Raw genomic sequence first — 20,128 nt, forward strand, 5'->3', positions numbered from 1 at the left:
GGTTAAAAATCTATCTATCTGTGACTTGAATACATTCAATGAGCTAGCCTCAACTGCTTCCTTGGGCAGAGAATTTCACAAATTCACAACCCTCTGGGAGAAGAAATTCCTTCTCAACTTGGTTTTAAATTGGCTCCCCTGTATTTTGAGGCTGTGCCCCCTAGTTCTAGTCTCCCCGACCAGTGGAAACAACCTCTCCACCTCTATCTTGTCTATCCCATTCATTATTTTAAATGTTTCTATAAGATCACTCCTCATCCTTCTGAACTCCCAACGAGTAAAGACCCAGTCTACTCAATCTATCATCATAAGGTAACCCCCTCATCTCCGGAATCAGCCTAGTGAATCGTCTCTGTACCCCTTCGAAAGCTAGTATATCCTTCCTTAAGTAAGGTGACCAGAACTGCACGCAGTACTCCAGGTGCGGCCTTACCAATACCCTATACAGTTGCAGCAGGACCTCCCTGCTTTTGTACTCCATCCCTCTCGCAATGAAGGCCAACATTCCATTCACCTTCCTGATTACCTGCTGTACCTGCAAACTAACTTTTTGGGATTCATGCACAAAGACCCCCAGGTCCATCTGCACCGCAGCATGTTGTAATTTCTCCCCATTCAAATAATATTCCCTTTTACTGTTTTTTTTCCCAAGCTGGATGACCTCACACTTTCCGACATTGTATTCCATCTGCCAAACCTTAGCCCATTCGCTTAACCTATCTAAATCTCTTTGCAGCCTCTCTGAATCCTCTACACAACCCGCTTTCCCACTAATCTTAGTGTCATCTGCAAATTTTGTTACACTACACTCTGTCCCCTCTTCCAGGTCATCTATGTATATTGTAAACAGTTGTGGTCCCAGCACCGATCCCTGTGGCACACCATTAACCACTGATTTCCAACCGGAAAAGGACCCATTTATCCCGACTCTCTGTTTTCTGTTCGCCAGCCAATTCTCGATCCATGCTAATACATTTCCTCTGACTCTGTGTACCTCTATCTTCTGCAGTAACCTTTTGTGTGGCACCTTATCGAATGCCTTTTGGAAATCTAAATACACCACATCCATCGGTACACCTCTATCCACCATGCTCGTTATATCCTCAAAGTTCCAATAAAGCTCAACGCAAGCTCGAGGAACAGCACCTCATCTTTTGTTTAGGCACTTTACAGCCTCCTGGACTCAACATCGAGTTCAATAATTTCAGAGCGTAACCTCAGCCCACATTTTTTCGGACTGCAGCTGTTGCTGAGTCAGCCAATTCCCATTTACACTTCCTCTCGACCCATCTTTTGTCTCTTTATTGGCCCCATTTTGCCTTTTGCCTTGCACCATCATCCCTTTTGTCATTTAATCTCTCCTGCCTTCCACCCTATCACACACCTTCCCTTTTGTTCTTTCCTCCCCTCCCCTCTTTCCTCGCCCCCTGCACTTGCTTAAAAACCTGTTACATCTCTAATTTTTTCCAGTTCTGATGAAGGGTCATTGACCTGAAACGTTAACTCTGTTTCCCTCTCCACAGATGCTGCCTGACCACGCTTCAGAAGTACTTCAATGGTGGGGAAGCGCTTTGGGACGTCCTGAGGATGTGAAAGGTGCTACATAAACGCAAGTCTTCCTTTACGTGAAGAATGGGCTCTCGGCTCAGATGATTTCAGTGCGTCTGTCTGCTACCAGTCTCTGTAACAGTGAGCAGACATCGCCATCCCTGCCAGCCCTACGAAGTGGTCTCTGGCACCGAGCTATTTACTGACAACTTGGCAAGAATTTCAATATCCGAGAGTGGAGGGAAGCATCATCGACCGAAAGAGTTAATCTGGGCTTGTACACTTGGGGTCTGTACTGGGCTGTTGTAGACCACAGGTACATGGGACTACGAAAGAAAGAACTTGCATTTCTATAGCGGCTTTCACAACCTCAGGATGTCATAAAGCGCTTGACAGCCAATGAAATATCTTTGTGGGAGCTTGCTGTGCGTAATATGGCCGTGACATTTCCGACATTGCAACAGTGACTACGCTTCAAACAGCAGTGTGATAATGACCAGATAATCTGTTTTTTAGTGATGTTGATTGAGGGATAAACATTGGCCCAAGGCACCGGGGATAACTCCCCTGCTCTTCGTCGAAATAGTGCCATGGGATCTTTTAAATCCACCTGAGAGAGCAGACGGGGCCTTGGCTTAACGTCTTATCCGAAAGACGGCGCCTCCGACAGTGCAGCGCTCCCTCAGCACTGCACGGGAGTGTCAGCCTGGATTATATACTCAAGTTTCTGTAGTGGGAGTAAAAAAATACAATCACATTACTACGGAAGATGGTGTGCTGATCAGCTGGCTGGAGGAGAATTCATATCAGTTCATGGAAAATGACAGAGTGGGACTACCTATGAAAAAGAAAAGAAAGCCTTGCATTTATATAGCGCCTTTCACCAGATGTCTCAAAGCGCTTTACAGCCAATGAAGTACTTTTTTGGAGTTTAGTCACTGTTGTAATGTAGGAAGCGCGGCAACCAATTTGCGCACAGCAAGCTCCCACAAACAGCAATATGATAATGATCAGATCATGGCCCTTAAATTCCGATCGAGCTCTTCCCACAGGCAAGCGACAGAAAAAGAGAAAAAAGATGTGCACTTACCTGTTGCTGCTGCGCCCGTTGGAACTTCCGAGCCTGAGGCCTCCCGTGACTGCACGACGCAGCGTGTGCACGTGGGGACGTGCGCAGGCCGGGAGCTGGAGACTGCAGCCAATCAGGTGTAGTATAGTTTCTCATTCATTGTAATGGGAGTTCCATAAGTCTGGAACTCCCATTACAATGAATGAGAAACCCCGCCCAAACGCCCAATACACAATAACAAATAGAAACTAAACTACATATTTAACATTCATTTAAATTAAAGTAGTTACAAAAAAATGTTTTTCCCAACTTTAAAAAAAGTTTTTTTAATGAAGCCTTAAAATAAACTTATCATAGTGGGAAGGGAGGCGGGGGGTTTAAACAATAAAATGTGTTTTTATAACTTTATTTTTAATGTGTGTGTGTATTTTTAAATGGGCTATACGCCTGCTTTTTCAGGCACAAGATTTTAAAGGACATTTGCTGGGCAAGATATTCGTAAATATCGGAAATCTTGCCCTGCAAGTGTCCTCGCTCCGGAGATACTTGACAGATCGGAAAAGCTGGTTTTCAGCGCATGCGCATTACGTGCCGACAACCGGCTTTTCTGATGCCTCCCTGGGTCCGTAGAAACTTCGTACGGACCTGGGACATCGGAATTTCAGGGCCAATATTTTTGTGATGTTGATTGAGGGATAAATATTGGCCCCAGGACGCCGGGGATAACTCCCCTGCTCTTCTTCGAAATAGTGCCGTGGGATCTTTTACGTCCACCTGAGAGAGCAGACAGGGCCTCGGTTTAATGTCTCATCCGAAAGACGGCACCTCCGACAGTGCAGCACTCCCTCAGCACTGGAGTGTCAGCCTAGATTTTTGTGCTTGAGTCTCTGGAGTGGGACTTCAACCCATGACTTTAACACACTATAAAATAAATAAATAAGACAAACAGATTAATCAATATGAATGAAGATAAACAACGGCGGATGTGTGTGAGAGGAGTTAGAAGCAGACTGCCCTCGGTGTGGAAGATTATGGGCACTCCTTTTATCAGAGAGAGAGAGAGAGAGAGATGAGAGCGGCAGAGGGGGCGGGAGGTTGAATGAACCTCTCTGAAATCGACAATAAAAGGCGATAGGTCGAGTGTGGGAGCCAGAAACAGTTTGAAACCATACAGGGAGACAGCAGGCATCAGGTTCCAGGCGCCAGGAGAGATTCACATGATTATAAACCCCCCCAAAAAAGAGAAGAAACTGAACTGGAATAGTTTCAGAATTCCTTGAGTTAAAGTTTCTGTGCCTGGTTGGATTTTACAGATGCTGACTTGTTACTTTGAAAAGTTTCAACCCAACTTTTTTTAAACCCCCCCCCCCCCCCCACTCTCCCTCAGTGAAATTGATTTTTCAGTCCGTTCCTGATTTGTTTGTGGATCCTGTTTGCTTCTTCCAACCGAACATCTCTACCCGGCGACTCGCCCGCAAAGTTCTGGGAGAAGTTTTGAAAAGTTTTTGAGAGCGTCCACGCGAGCGTGTTTGTTTTTGGTCTCTCCCTCTGTGTCGGGGACGCTGGGACCGATGTGTGGCATTCGCTGAGCCCCAGAGAGGGAGATCCTATTTAAAATATATATCAAAGAAGCTGAATTCTTTGAGGAAAATGAGAAGACTGTGGCTTGTGTCGTTTTGCTTGTGTATTGAGACTTTGACCCAGAGCCCGGAGCCCGGAGTTCCAGAAGGTGAGAATGTAGTAAGTTCTCTCTCTGTCTCTGCAGAAGTGTTTTTTTATAAGTTAGTTGGAGAGTTTAGGACAGGAGCAATCAAATATTACAACCCTGAGATTCCATGTGACATAAATGTAACTGTTAGTATTATTAACCCTTTCAGAAAATGTTTGAATATTTCTCAGTTTGCTATTTATTTACTGTGGGAAATTGCAACAGTTTCAATCGTTCTGACCATTGCATATTTTCTTGTAGAGATCCCAGGGGAGGGGAGAGAGCTGTGAGGCCCCGCCAAGTTCAGCCGTTCCTGCTTTCTGGCCCAGAGGACTCCCTATTTAGATTCTCATTCGGGATGTTCTGGGATTGAGAGGATATGTGTGCGTGTGTGTGTGAGCTTTCTAATTTTTGGGGGTAGATCTCAAATTTTATTTTCAAAGATGTATGTGCTATCCTTTTATTAATAGCAGAAACTAGACACATGCTGGGCTAAAGCAGAAGAGGTTAGGATGGATAACCCAAGAGATTGGTGGGCTTTGAGGAGAGAGAGGGGTAGAGGCGGAGTGGGGTCTAGGGAGGGAATTCCAGACTTGGGCAAGGTGCCAATGGACTGGGGTACAGTCCCACTGGGCAGTGTGCCAATGGGCTGGGGTACAGTTCCACTGGGCAGGGTGTCGATAGATTGGGGTACAGTCCCACTGGGCAGGGTATCAATAGATTAGGGTGCAGTCCCACTAGGCAGGGTGCCAATAGATTGGGGTACAGTCCCACTGGGCAGGGTGCCAGTAGATTGGGGTACAGTCCCACTGGACAGGGTGCCCACTGCCATTTCACCCAAGTGATGATTCTTCCCGCACAGGCTTAGATAGTGCCAGCATACTATTCGACCACAGGAGGCAGCATAGCTGAGCCTGATTGTGTCCTCACATCTGCCCCTTCCAGCGGAGGTGGCTGGACGATGATCAGAAATGGCAACCTTTAAAGAAAGAAAGACTTGCATTTCTATCGCGTCTTTCATGACCTCAGGATATCCCAAAGCGCTTTACAGCCAACGAAGTGCTTTTGAAGTGTCGTTACTGCTGTAATAATGTAGGAAATGAACCAATTTGTGCACAGCAAGCTCCCATAAACAGCACTGTGATAATGACCAGATAATCTATTTTGTAGTGGTGCTGATTGAGGGATAAATACTGGTCAGGACACCGGGGAGAACTCTGCTCTTCTTCAAAATAGTGCCGCGGGATCTTTTATGTCCACCTGAGAGGGCAGAGGGGGCCTCGTCTCATCCAAAAGACGGCACCTCCGACAGTGCAGCACTCCCTCAGCACTGTCCTGGAGTGTCGGCCTAGATTTTTGTGTCTCGAGTGAGACTTGATCCCACAACTTTCTGGCTCAGAGACAAAGGTGCTACCCACTCAGCCATGGCTGACACTTCAGACCCCATGCCCTCTCTCATACCCCCTCACCCTGCTCTGCAGGTGGTGTGAACAATGATCCCAGCCCTCAACACCAGCTCCAGATGTAACAGGGTAACTCAGCACAGCCTGCGGATCAAGCCTCGGATATTCCTGGTCTCTATAACTCAGCTCCATACTGGGCAGTGCAGTTAGCAATCAAGCCCTCAGTGGAACCCCTTCAACTACGTAAACTAGAGGTGATCCTAAACTTGGCCGTCCATGTCCTAACTCGCACCAAGTCCCACTCACCCATCACCTGCTATGCTCGCTGACCTGCATTTTCTTCTGGTTAAGCAACGCCTCGAATTTAAAATTCTCATCCTTGTTTTCAAATCCCTCCATGGCCCTCGCCCCTCCCTATCTCTGTAATCTCCTCCAGCCCCACAACTCCCCGAGATGTCTGCGCTCCTCTAATTCTGCTCTCCTGAACATCCCTGATTATAATCACTCAACCATTGGTGGCCGTGCCTTCTGTTGCCTGGGACCCAAGCTCTGGAACTCCCTCCCTAAACCTCTCTGCCTCTCCACCTCTCTTTCCTCCTTCAAGATGCTCCTTAAAGCTCACCTCTTTGACCAAGCTTTTGGTCACCTGCGTTAATTTCTCCTATGCGTCTCGGTGACAAGTTTCTATCGCATAATACGCCTGTGGAGAGCCTTGGGACGTATCACTACGTTAAAGGTGCTATATAAATACAAGTTGTTGTTGCATTTTATTCTGTGTTATTGCTGGCTGTGCATGCCCTGGTTCTAACACAGTGTCGGGGTCAACACTGTACAGAGTGATCAGTGCTTTAATAATGGCAAGAAACAAGTGAGGGCCTTTGAGCTCTCTCCGCCGTGGAGCTTGTAGAACACAACTTGTTTTGACTGTAGAAAAGCAGGACGAGAAGGAACAATAATCCAGGCCCTTAACACGAAGAGGTGAATGGACAACGTTTGTAAGCAGGGCTTGAATTGAAAGCAAGAACATGGCTAGAATCACACAACCGGTCAGTCAGCACCCGTGGCAAGGTCAGAGAAGGTTGAGAGGAGATCTGATAGCACTTTTCAAAATCATGAGGGGGACTAGACAGAGTAGACAGAGAGAAACTGGGGGAGATGAGGGGGTTGATTTATGAGGATAGGTTGAATAAGTTGGGCCTATACTCATTGGAGTTCAGGAGATCTTATCAAAACATAAGATGATGAGGGGGCTCGACAAGCTGGACGCAGAGAGGATATTTCCACTCATAGGGGAAACTAGGGGACATAACCTCTGAATAAGGGGCCGCCCATTTAAAACTGAGGAAGAATTTCTTCTCTTAGAGGGTTGTAAATCTGTGCAATTCTCTGCCCTAGAGAACTCATCATCAGCATCATAGGCAGTCCCTCGGAACCGAGGAAGACTAGCTTCCACTCCTGAAGTGAGTTTTTAGGTGGCTGAACAGTCCAATACGAGAGCCACAGACTCTGTCACAGGTGGGACAGATAGTCGTTGAGGGAAGGGATGGGTGGGACTGGTTTGCTGCACGTTCTTTCCGCTGCCTGCACTTGATTTCTGCATGCTCTCGGCGATGAGACTCAAGGTGCTCAGCGCCCTCCACTTAGGGCGGTCTTTGGCCAGGGACTCCCAGGTATCAGTGGGGATGTCGCACTTTATCAGGGAGGCTTTGATGGTGTCCAGGTTGCATTTCCACTGCTCACCTTTGGCTTGTTTGCCTTGAAGGAGCTCCGAGTAGGTATATATTTAAGGCGGAGTTAGATAGATTTTTGAGCGATAAGGGTATAAAGGGTTATGGGGAGCAGGCAGGGAAGTGGAGCTGAGTCCATGATCAGACCAGCCATGATCTTATTGAATGGCAGAGCAGGCTCGAGGGGCCAAATGGCCGACTCAATCTCCTATTTCTTTTGTTAGAAACATAGAAAGTTACAGCGCAGAAGGAGGCCATTCTGGCCCATCGTGTCCACACCGGCCGACAAAGAGCCACACGGCGCTTGGTCATCAGGCCTGAAGGTTACATATAAACCTATGAACAATGGCGGACAGGTAAAGAGCATCCAGCCTAACCAGTCCGCCCCACACACTGCAACATTCTACACTTACGTAAGCAGAGGGCACAGATTTAAGGTGATTGGCAGAAGAATCAAAGGCGACATGAGGAAAACATTTTTTACGCAGCGAGTGGTTAGGATCTGGAATGCGCTGACTGAGAGGATGGTGGCGGCAGATTCAATTGTGGCTTTCCAAAGGGAATTGGATAAGTATCTGAGGGGAAAAAAACTTTGCAGTGCTCGGGGCAAAAGGGCGAGAGAGTGGGACTGGCTGAGGTGCTCTTGCAGAGAGCCGGCATGGGCTCGACGGGCCGAATGGCCTCCTGCTGTGCTGTGACCGTTCTACAATTCTATAAGTTAACCTTGACGTGGTCCCTGCTTCAGAACTGGGCGTGTTCCCAGGACTTGCTGTTTTCCTGACTTGATCTCCACACGCTGCGATACGGAGTTAGACACTGTGGGGTTAAAGTGACTCGCAGAGTAGAAGCTGCAGAATGAACCCGCGTCTCAAACCTATCAGACAGGAGCTAGATTAATATCTGTTTACGAGATGATTTGAAAGTTCCGCTGAACGTAAATGCGCCATGGAACATTCTGGGCCTTGAGCTGCTGGGTGCATGGGAATGTAATCTGTGGAATGTGAAAGGTCAGGGTCGTATTCTGCTGACAGATTGTTAGACTGGGGCTCCGAAGTCTTCATTCACCATTGAGAGTTGGGAAAATAATCTTCAATCTTATCTTTATAGAATCGTACAGCACAGAAAGAGGTCATTCAGCCCATCGTGCCTGTGCCAGCTCTTTGAAAGAGCTCCCCAGTCAGTCCCACTTACCCCTGCTCTTTCCCCAGGGCCCTGCAAATTTCTCCTTTTCAAGTATCTATCTGATTCACGTTTTAACGTTACTATTGAATCTGCTCCCACTGCCCTTTCAGGCAGCGCGTTCCAGATCACAACTCGCTGCGTAAAATAAATTCTCCTCATCTCCCCTCTGTTTCTTTTGCCAATGATCTTAAAGCTGTGTCCTCTGGTTACCGACCCTCTGCCTGTGCAAACAGTTTATCCCCACTTACTCTTCTCAAAACCCCTCATAATCTTGAACGCGTCTTCTTGGAGATTCTCCCTGAGGAGGTTTCGCCTGTGGCTAGGGTTACTGTCCATGTAAATTGGACATGGAGTCTGTGCATAAACCTCAGCTGTGGCTCAGTGGGCAGCACTCTCGCCTCTGCATCAGCAGGTTGTGGGTTCACAGTCCCACTCCAGGGACTTGAGCACAAAAATCCAGGCTGATACTCCCAGTGCAGTGCTGAGGGAGTGCTGCACTGTCGGAGGTGTCGTCTTTCGGATGAGATGTTAAACTGAGGCCCCGTCTGCTCTCTCAGGTGGGTGTAAAAGATCCCATGGCACTATTTTGAAGAAGAGCAGGGGAGTTATCTCCGGTGTCCTGAACAATATTTATCCCTCAATCAACATAACAAAAACAGATTATCTGGTCCTTGTGATGTGGCAGTTTGTGGGAGCTTGCTGTGCACAAATTGGCTGCTGTGTTTCCCACATTACAACAGTGACTATACTCCAAAAAGTACTTCATTGGCTGATGGCCTACTCCTGTTCCTAATTCTTATGCGCTTATGTAAAGCGCTTTGAGACATCCGGTGGTCGTGAAAGGCGCTATATAAATGCAAGTCGTTATGTTAAATCTCAGTACGTGTGATGTTGTTTCCCTCCAATGTAGCACACAGTTGGCCTTCGAAACTCCCATTGCTAAAACGACTGCGACAGGCTGCTCGCTGTCAGGAAGTGTCCTCTGTGTTTTTTGTGCCTTCGACAGGAATTTCACTTCTTCCTCTGAGCACATCTTGGCGGGTCACTGTACCTTTAAGACCTGCATCAAGCCCATGGTACTTCGGTATGCCAATCCGGCAGTGGCAAAATATTAAATGTGGAGCCTTCCCAAGATAAATTTTGAAGATACATTTGATAAACCGTTAGCCCATTTGTCGTCATAAAATGAAATTGGAGCAAGGTGTAATGTATTTGCTTCATGGATTCTTTGCTTAAGAATTCATAGCAACACATTGCTATTAAGAACTAGTTGGCTTATTAGCAAAAGTTTTAACAATCACACTACACATTACCAGTTCATCCACTAAGCTCACAACTGCATACCTCATCGTGGATCCCCCTGAACCCAACTGGCTGGGGTTTTATTGAGTCTTGTGAACATTACGTGACTGGCTAAGCCGCTCCCAACTCAACAGCTCTACAAACCTGTGAGCATACTCACGGGTGCGCACATTACACAAGGATATTGAGAGATAAGGCAGGAACATATAGCCACACTGGTAAAGGTCATTCGAGCAATCTTCAGTCAGCCACTTAACCGTTTTGGGATTAGGGGGGCGAGAGAAAGAGGAGACTCCAGTCCCCCAAACTGAATCACATTTGACTTTGAGAATGGAAAACTTATTAATTACCAGGAGGGATGGCAAATACCATGTTTGGTGCAAGGGAAAGACGTTTGTGCATTTGTATAGCGCCTTTCACGACCTCAGGTCGTCCCAAAGCGCTTTAAAACCATTGAAGTACTTTTGGAGTACAGTCACTGTTGTAAAGTAGGAAACGCGGCAGCCAATTTGCGCACAGCAAGATCCCACAAACAGCAATGTGATAATGACCAGATCATCTGTTTTAGTGATGTTGGTTGAGGGATAAATATTGGACTGGACACCGGGGAAAACTCCCCTGCACCTCTTCGAAATAGTGCCACGGGATCTTTAACGCACTGAGAATGGCAAACGGGGCCTCGGTTTAACATCTCATCCGCAAGACGGCACCTCTGACAGCGCAGCACTCCCTCAGCACTGCACCGGGAGTGTCAGCCTAGATTTGTGTGCTCAAGTCCCTGGAGTGGGATTTGAACCCACAACCTTCTGACTCAGGCGAGGCTGATTTAAATGTTGATCTTCAAGTAATGTTGGTTGAGCACGAGAGCACTGTGGTTAAGTTGCTCATCCCTGTGGATTGTACCTGTTTCTTGTTCTTATTCCAGCCCTATTGAGCTCTCTAAACATCTGCAAGGAAAATGTGTGACGGCAGCTGTTCCGACCTATTTTGCATTCCATCTGATTGATTTAGTTATTTCCAGACTCTCAGGTTCTCTGTCTGAGCCGATCATTTCTATCACACTTCATTGTTTAGTCCAAAACTGTTGTAAAGTCCTCACCCTCGAAGGCTTCATGTGGGAAATCAAAGAATTATAGAAATTTACTGCACGGAAGGAGGCCATTTCTGCCCATCGTGTCCACGCCGGCCGACAAAGAGCTATCCCGCCTAATCCCACTTTCCAGCTCTAGGTCCGTAGCCCTGTAGGTTATGGCACTCCAAATGTGGTGAGGGTTTCTGCCTCTACCACCCTTTCAGGCAGTGAGTTCCAGACCCCCACCACCCTCTGGGTGAAGAAATTTCCCCTCAAATCCCCTCTAAACCAATTACTTTAAATCTATGCCCCCTGGTTGTTGACCTCTCTGCGAAGGAAAATAGATTCTTCCTATCCACTCTATCTCGGCCCCTCATAATTTTATACACCTCAATTTGGTCTCCCCTCAGCCTCCTCTTCCAAAGAAAACAACCCCAACCTATCCGATCTTTCCTCATCGCTAAAATTCTCCAGTCCAGGCAACATCCTCGTAAATCTCCTCTGTACCCTCTCCAGTACAATCACATCTTTCCTGTAATGCGGTGACTAAAACTGCACGCAGTACTCTAGCTGTGGCCTAACCAGTATTTTATACAGTTCAAGCATAACCTCCCTTTTTTTAAATTTCAAAATATACTTTATTCATATAAAAATTTGTACAGTACATTCAAAAGCAGTTCTGTATGTTTAGCTGCCGTCAGCAATCCCATACACTATTATTTGGGTGCTGACGGCAGTTCCGTTCGATACATTTCCTTGCTTTTCATTTCAAGTACAATTCGGTCCAATACAGGATACATTGTAGTACATTCGACAAATTACATTACATGTGTCACTATACTGTACATGGAATGGGTGACGGTACATTTACATTTTTTTTCTTTTCAACGTGCATCACGAAACAGACCTTGCATTATACATGGCACTACATAGGTGTTTACAGATCATGGTGCTCCATGTACACAAAAAGGAAGTTACAAGTACAGCCCGAGGGGAGTTTTATACTGATTCCAGCCCCTGGGTTTACCGTGACGGAAGGGCTTTAAACTGTGGCTCTTCCCCACCGTGCCTTTGCGGCGACTGCATCAATTTTTAGTGCGTCCCTCAGCACGTACTCCTGGATCTTGGATTGCGCCAGTCTGCAACACGCAGACGTGGACATCTCCTTGCTCTGGAAGACCAGCAAGTTTCGGCAAGACCAAAGAGCGTCTTTCACCGAGTTGATGGCCCTCCAGCAGCAGGTGATGTCTGTCTCGGTGTGTGTCCCTGGGAACAGCCCGTAGAGCACAGAGTCCTGTGTTACGGAGCTGCTCGGGATGAACCTCGACAGCAACCAATGCATCGCTTTCCAAACCTGCCTTGTGAAGGCAGTACTCCAGCTGTGGCCTAACTCGTGTTTTATACAGTTCAAGCATAACCTCCCTGCTCTTGTATTCTATGCCTCGGCTAATAAAGGCAAGCATTCCGTATGCCTTCTTAACCACCAAATCTACCTGGCCTGCTACCTTCAGGGATCTGTGGACCTGCACTCCAAGGTCCCACTGTTCCTCTACACTTCTCAGTGTCCTACCATTTAATGTGTATTCCCTTGCCTCCCCCACTGTGGTACTGAGCCATGCACACAGTGGCCAAATAATCTAGCAGGAGTCACGGGCTGGTCAGTGAGTTCGAAACGTTTGTGTACGAGGAACTCTCTGTAAACATCGAAGGACACTCGAGGACGGCTTGTCCGAACTACCTGCTGACAGAATCAGGCAGCATTATCATTGCAGAAACTGTGTTTCTTATTAGTGTACAGCAACAACAACTTGTATTTAACGTAGTGAAACGTCCTAAGGTGCTTCACAGGAGCAGAAATCAGACATAAATTGACACCGAGCCAAAGAAGAAGACTTTAGGATAGGTTTGGTCAAGGATGTAGGTTTTAAGCTGAGTGTTAAAGGAAGAGAGAGAGGCGGAGAGGTTTAGGGAGGGAATTCCAGAGCTTAGGGCCAGAAGCAGTTGAAGGCACGGCCGTTAATGGTGGGGGCCATGAAAATCGGGGATGCACAAGAGGCGCGAATTGGAGGAGCACAGAGATCTCGGAGGGCGGTGGGGCTGCAGGAGGTTACAGAGATGGGGAGGGCCGAGGCCATGGAGGGATTTGAACAGGAGGATGAGAATGTTAAAATGAAAGGCGTTGTCAAACAAAACCCTTATCGAGACGGCCGCTTGTTTCTGTGGTGTTAAGCATCGGGAGATTGTCCTTCCTGCTTGTTTTCTGCAAGGGTCGGCGCATGAAAGCAGCACCCATGCACTCACAGACACAGGCTCCCCGCTCCGACTGCAAACGCAGGAGTGCATGGGCATCGCCGTTCTGGGAGTGCATGGAACGATTTGCACAGGCGGAATGATCTTGCCATTGGGTGCTGATCTCCCGACTGCCAGGGGATGGGAGCGCTCCTGAGCAGCACCTGGAAAAGATAAAAAAGAAAGACGTGCATTTCTATAGCGCCTTTCATGACCACTGGATGTCCAAGGCGCTTTACAGCCAAGGAAGTACTTTTTGAAGTGTAGCCTCTGTTGTAATGTGGGAAACGTGGCAGCCAATTTGCGCACAGCAAGCTCCCACAAACAGCAATGTGATATTGACCAGATAATCTGTTTTTGTTAAGTTGATTGAGGGCTAAATATTGGCCAAGACACTGGGGAGAACTCCCCTGCTCTTCTTTGAAATAGTGCCATGGGATATTTTACATCCACCTGAGAGAGCAGATGGGGCCTCGGTTTAACGTTTCATCTGAATGACGGCACCTCCCGACAGTGCAACGCTCCCTAGTACACTGAGACGTGTAGGGGAACAATGGGACCTTGGAGTGCATGTTCACAGATCCCCGAGTGCCAGCCTAGATTTATGTGTGGTTCGCTACAGCTCGGGGTCCATTATATTGAGTAGTATGGCCAAATGGTGAGAAAACTGTGTGTGTGTGTGCGCGTTTGTGCGTGTGCGTGTGGGCGCGTATGTCTGTGAGTGTGAATGTGTGTGTGTCTGTGTGTGTGTGTGCGTGTATGTGTGTGTGTCTGTCTGTGAGTGTGTGAGAGCGTGTGTGTGTAAGAGTGTGTGTGTGTGTGTATGTGTGTCTGCGTGTGAGTGAGTATTTAAGAGTGTGTTTGTGTGTGAGTGAGTGTTTAAGAGTGTGTGTGTGAGTGTGTGTGTGTGTGCCTGTGTGTGTGTGTGTGTGTAAGAGTATGTGTGTAAGAGTGTGTGTGTGTAAGAGTATGCGTGTAAGAGTGTGTGTGTGTGTGTGTGTGTGTGTGCCTGTGTGTGAGTGTGTGCCTGTGTGTGTGCCTGTGTGTGCCTGTGTGTGAGTGTGTGTGAGTGTGTGTGCCTGTGTGAGTGTGTGTGAGTGTGTGTGTGTGTGTATGTGAGTGTGTGAGTGTGCCTGTGTGTGAGTGTGTGTGTGTGTGCCTGTGTGTGTGTGTGTGTGTAAGAGTATGTGTGTAAGAGTGTGTGTGTGTAAGAGTATGCGTGTAAGAGTGTGTGTGTGTGTGTGTGTGTGTGCCTGTGTGTGAGTGTGTGCCTGTGTGTGTGAGTGTGTGTGTGCCTGTGTGTGCCTGTGTGTGAGTGTGTGTGAGTGTGTGTGCCTGTGTGAGTGTGTGTGCCTGTGTGAGTGTGCCTGTGTGTGTGAGTGTGTGTGTGTGTGTATGTGAGTGTGTGAGTGTGCCTGTGTGTGTGTGTGAGTGTGTGTGCCTGTGTGTGAGTGTGTGTGCCTGTATGTGAGTGTGTGAGTGTGCCTGTGTGTGTGAGTGTGCCTGTGTGTGTGTGTGTGTATATGTGAGTGTGTGAGTGTGCCTGTGTGTGTGTGTGCGTGTCCTCTGTCAGCTACACTTCTCAGGTGTGAAGGCAGCAATTGGTTACCATCTTAGAACTTGGTCAGAATTCCACAACTTGCATTTATGTAGCGCCTTCAGCGTAGAAAAACGTCACTTTGGAGAGGTGGGAGAATTAGAAGCTGCAGCAACAGAGTTTGGCAGAGTTGGCCAAAATGCTGGTCAAAGAGTGGGCCTTTCCCTCCCTAGACCCCTCCACATCCCTCTTCTCCTTTAAAACCCACCTCTCCGACCAAGCTTTTGGTCACTCCTCTTAATATCTTCAGTTTTATTCCTTTCCCTTGGGAACGGTAGCATAGTGGTTATGTTATTGGACCAGCAGCAATCTAATGTTGTCAGGAGATGTGAATTCAAATCCCACCACTGTGGCTGGGGAAATTAAATTCAGTTAATTAAATACAATTGGAATTAAAAAAAAAGCTAATGTCAATAGCGGTGACCATGAAACTACCGGATTGTCGTAAAACCCATCTGGTTCACTGATGCCCTTTAGGGAAGGAAATCTGCCGCCCTTACCCGGTCTGGGCCTATACGTGACTCCAGACCCACAGCAATGTGGTTGACTCTTAACTGCCCCTCTGAAATGGCCCAACGAGACACTCCGTAGTACCAAACCGCTACGAAGAAGTATGATCACACGGACTGCGGCGGTTCAAGAAGGCGGCTCACCACCACCTTCTCAAGGGCGATTAGGGATGGGCAATAAATGCCGGCCTTGCCAGCAACGCCCACAACTCATGAACGAATAAATTAAAAAAACATTTCTCTACGTTAAAAGCACAACACAAATGCAAGTTGTCATTTTTTTTCGAGGAGGAGGGTTAGGTGGGATGGGATTTGGGTGGGATTTCCAGGGACGGGACCATCGGCACGGATAGCACATGTGCGTCCCCTCATTGCTATTACTCGGCGCACTGGGCAAGAGGTCACCAGTACAGAGGGGCCCCCTGTGGATGTGGTATTTGTGGGTTGATGAGGCCCACCAGCCTTGACCAGGTGTACGTTTCATTTCCCCCATTTAACAATCACACCACCCAACTTCCTGCTACAGTTAGCCAATGATTTGTAATGTAACGGTAGCTGTAAATAAGTTAGTTGAGCGCATCAAAAGATTTGCACCACTAAAACTGATTAGCTGGTCATTATCACATTGCTGTTTGTGGGAGCTTGCTGTGCACAAATTAGTTACCGTGTTTCCCACATTACAACAGTGACTGCACCCCAAAAGTACTTCATTGGTTGTAAAGTGTATTGGGAGGTTCTGAAAGCTGCTCTATAAATGCATTCTTTCTTTTCTATTTTACTAGTTCTTTTCCCAAATTTTTCTCCTTTCTAAGTTCCCGCCCCCCCACCCCCTGCTTTCTTTTCACCTATCCTGCCTTGCAGCCCAGGAGGTGGAGACTCCCAACCCTCATTGAATGATGCCAGAAGTCAACCATCCATCAGAAAAAGAAAGACGTGTATTTATATCGTGACTGTCACAACTCCAGGTCGTCCCAATGAAGTACTTTTTGAAATGTAGCCGCCGTTGTAATGTAGGAAACGCGGCAGCCAATTTGCGCACAGCAAGCTCCCACAAACATTATCATCATAGATCCCTCGAACGAGGATGACTTACTTCCATAAGAGTTCACAGGTGTTTCATAGAAGGACCCGATGTTCCAGTCCTGAACTCCAGTTGAGGGGGTGGAAGATACCTGTGGGTGGATTTTTTTAACGTGTGGTGGTCGTTGCACACCAGCCGCCACACGGGCTTGACAGAGCTAGGTCTTGGTCCAGTGGCAAGGGTTAACCAGGACGACTGGAGACCTGCTCTGCTGCACGGACCTAGTGCGCGGACACATATCGCACAGTGTGGGCTGGGCCCGTGCTGCCCCTGGGCCCTCGGCTCTTCTGGGCCCCGTACCCTCATTCGCTGCTCCTCTGCCCACGATGTTCTCGGGCCCGGCGCTCCAGTTCTCACACAGGTCAGGGCGGCACACAATGTTCCAGGGCTCACAACCAAATCTGTCTTTTAAGTGATGTTGTTTGAGGGTAAATATTGGCCAGGACTCCGGGGAGAATTCCCCTGCTCTTCAAAATAGTGCTGTGGGATCTTTTGAGTCCACTTGAGAGAGCAGACGGGGCCTCGGTTTAGCATCACATCCAGAAGACTCCCTCAGCACGCCATTGGATTTTACGCTCAAGTCCCTGGAGCGGGACTCGAAGCCACAATCTTCTCACTCAGAGACGAGAGTGCTGCCCACTGAGCCACAGCTGACACTGCTGGTGTGGGCTAGGCTTGCACATGAAGAATGAGCGGAGATGCTTGTCGACACAGCGGGTCAACCTCCAACAGGACAAGTCTCCCTTCGGTATTCCACACTGGGCAGTCTGCCTCGCACCAGTTGACTAATTGATACATTGTCAGTTGCAGTTTGTTAAGGGCATGTCTCCAAATGACATACTGAAACCGACAAGGGAGAATGACGGGACGTCCCTGGAGTTATCGGCGAGACACGTGGCTTTGCGATGTCATCTCCTGCCCGTGTGATTCAGGAGCTGGGGTCTTTGCTGGGCTTTCTGGGATCTCATCATCATCATCATCATCATGGGCAGTCCCTCGGAATCGAGGAAGACTTGCTTCCACTCTTAGCATGAGTCCTTAGGTGGCTGAACAGTCCAATACGAGAGCCACAGTCCCTGTCACAGGTGGGACAGATAGTCGTTGAAGGAAAGGGAGGATGGGACTGGTTTGTCGCACGCTCCTTCCGCTGCCTGCACTTGATTTCTGCATGCTCTCGGCGACAAGTCTCTGTAAGAAGTGGAACCGTTCCGCTCGATCGCGGCACTCTTTGGCCTTGATTTCTCTCCGGCACGATGTTCCCAGACGGTTTGTGGAGCTCCGCCTCGCAGCCCGGCACATCTCTTGCAAAATCCCTCCTCTATTCTGCTCCTTCGCTCCTCCAATCCATCCACTTCCTCGCCTTCACGTTCCACAGGGAACCCCCCACTCTGGGACCGAACAGCTCACCCTCTGATTTTCCTGCATTCGAACATCCAGTAGTCCCGGGAACAGGAATATCTGCTCCACGGTTAAGGCTGCCAATCCTCCAGGATTGCCCTGGTCTCCAGGAATAGAAGATTAATGTCTGTGAGCAACTCCCAGGAGATAAATCAATGGGGCACAAATAAACGGTGTGTTTTTTTTTGAACACTTACAGTTAAGGGGAAGCTAGATAAGAACATGGTGGGGGGTGGGGGGGGGAGAAGAGTGTAAGGATGTGCTGATAGGGTGAGACGAAACAGGGTGGGAGGAGGCTCATGTGGAGCATAAAGACCGTCAAGGACCTGTTGGGCCGAATGGCCTGTTTCTGTGCTGTACATTCTTTGGATGTACAGCACAGGATAAGGGGTAGGCCATTTAGGACAGAGATGAGGAGAAACTTCTTCACTCAGAGAGTTGTTAACCTGTAGAATTCCCTACCACAGAGCGTTGTTGATGCCAGTTCATTGGATATATCCAAGAGGGAGTTAGATATGGCCCTTATGGCTAAAGGGAACAAGGTGTATGGAGAGAAAGCAGGAAAGGGGTACTGAGGGAATAATCAGCCATGATCTTATTGAATGGTGGTGCAGGCTCGAAGGGCCGAATGGCCTACTCCTGCACCTATTTTCTATGTTTCTAAATTCCATGTCACGGTGTCAGCTGTGGCTCAGTGGGCAGCACTCTCGCCTCTGAGTCAGAAGGTTGTGGGTTCAAGTCCCATGCCAGAGACTTAAGCACAAAAATCTAGGCTGACACTCCAGTGCAGTGCTGAGGGAGCGCTGCACTGTCGGAGGTGCCGTCATTCGGATGAGGTGTTAAACCAAGGCTCCGTCTGCTCTCTCGGGTGGTCGTAAAAGATTCCATGGGACTATTTCGAAGAAGAGCAGGGGCATTATCCCTGGTGTCCTGGGCTAATATTTATCCCTCAATCAACATAACAAAAAAACAGATTATCTGGTCATTATCACATTGCTGTGTGTGGGAGCTTGCTGTGGGCAAATTGGCTGCTGTGCCTCCCATAATACAACAGTGACTACACTCCAAAAGTGCTTCATTGGCTGTAAATCGCTTTGAGACGTCCGGTGGTCATGAAGGGCGCTATATAAATGCAAGTCTTTCTACTCTATGTAGTTATAAAGATATTGGGAGATTTGGGGGGGGGGGGAGGGTTGGAGGTGGGAAGTCATGTGATTAAAACCTCCAGGAATATGTCCAATCAGAGTTGGCAATCCCAGCTCCAAGTCTCCTGCAGCCTTGAATGAAGTAAAGAATCTCCCTAAAGGCTCAGACATTACACTGCTCACGCACCACTGCCATTTCCCTTTCCCCTACTGGCTGTAATTGTGCCAGATTCTTAACATCCAAGTCAAACAGGCTCTCGGAGGAAATTCTGAGCTCGATCGGCACCCAGAGCGGTCCGAGTGACAGCTGACGCCTCCGATTATTGACAAGCCCTCTGTATTTGGGACCTGCGCGTCTTGACCAAATGTGTCTTGGCGCTCGCCCCCTTGGCATCTGCCAGGCTGCTGGGGCATGTTCCCTTCTGCAAACCCCCCTTGGAAAATTCAGATGCCGCGGGGACCTGGATGACAATGTTGCGTCCTCTCCCAGGGCAGCGACCCGCAGCTTGGCTCCAAACTCGGGCTTGTGGTTAAGCAGGAGCCTTGAACTAAATGAGTTTGTCCTGGGACTCATCAAAACTTATCGTTGCAATTCAAAACAGATTGAAGCTGAGGCCTCAGATGTTTTCAAACCCAGTCTAAAATTGGAATTTTAAGTAAAACTTCGCCCCAGCTTTAATTGCATCCATTCGGGGCAAAGGATTGGTGATAATTTTGGGGTCCGTGTCATGTTTACATCACTGAGCTCCTTCAAGAAGAAATGGTCTGTCTTGGGGTCTCGCCACTCCCTTCAGTTCTCCCCTCCCCCATTGTTTACACCGGCTTGTCTCAAGTTTAAAATTATTTAAATCCCTCCCTGGCCTTGCTCCTCCCTGTCTCTGTAACCTCCCCCAGCCCAATGAGCTTCCCCCACCCCCAAACTCTCCGATCTTCTGACCTCTGGCTTTTTGTGCCTTCTCTCCCCCCACCACACACCACTCTCTCTTCAACCCACCATTGGCAGCCTCGATCCCACGCTCTGGAATCTCATCCTCAAAACTTTTGTTATTTATTTGTTCACGGCACGTGGGCATCGCTGGCAAGGCCGGCATTTATTGC

General features: G+C 48.1%; 1 protein-coding gene across 2 annotated transcripts in view; it reads left to right on the forward strand.

Moving 5' to 3' along the window:
- The first annotated feature begins 3,982 nt into the window (after positions 1-3,982).
- The window catches only part of LOC139239216 (tyrosine-protein kinase receptor UFO), a 187,489-nt gene continuing 171,343 nt past the window's right edge, over positions 3,983-20,128 (forward strand). For both annotated transcript variants that reach the window (XR_011588615.1, XM_070867893.1), the window contains exon 1: positions 3,983-4,346. Coding sequence is in view for 1 of the 2 variants with exons in the window: in XM_070867893.1 (XP_070723994.1) it covers positions 4,268-4,346 (79 nt within the window). In the remaining variant the exon portion in view is untranslated. The remainder of the gene's footprint in view (positions 4,347-20,128) is intronic.

The sequence above is a fragment of the Pristiophorus japonicus genome, chromosome 26, assembly GCF_044704955.1.
Source record: "Pristiophorus japonicus isolate sPriJap1 chromosome 26, sPriJap1.hap1, whole genome shotgun sequence".
NCBI lineage: Eukaryota > Metazoa > Chordata > Chondrichthyes > Pristiophoridae > Pristiophorus > Pristiophorus japonicus.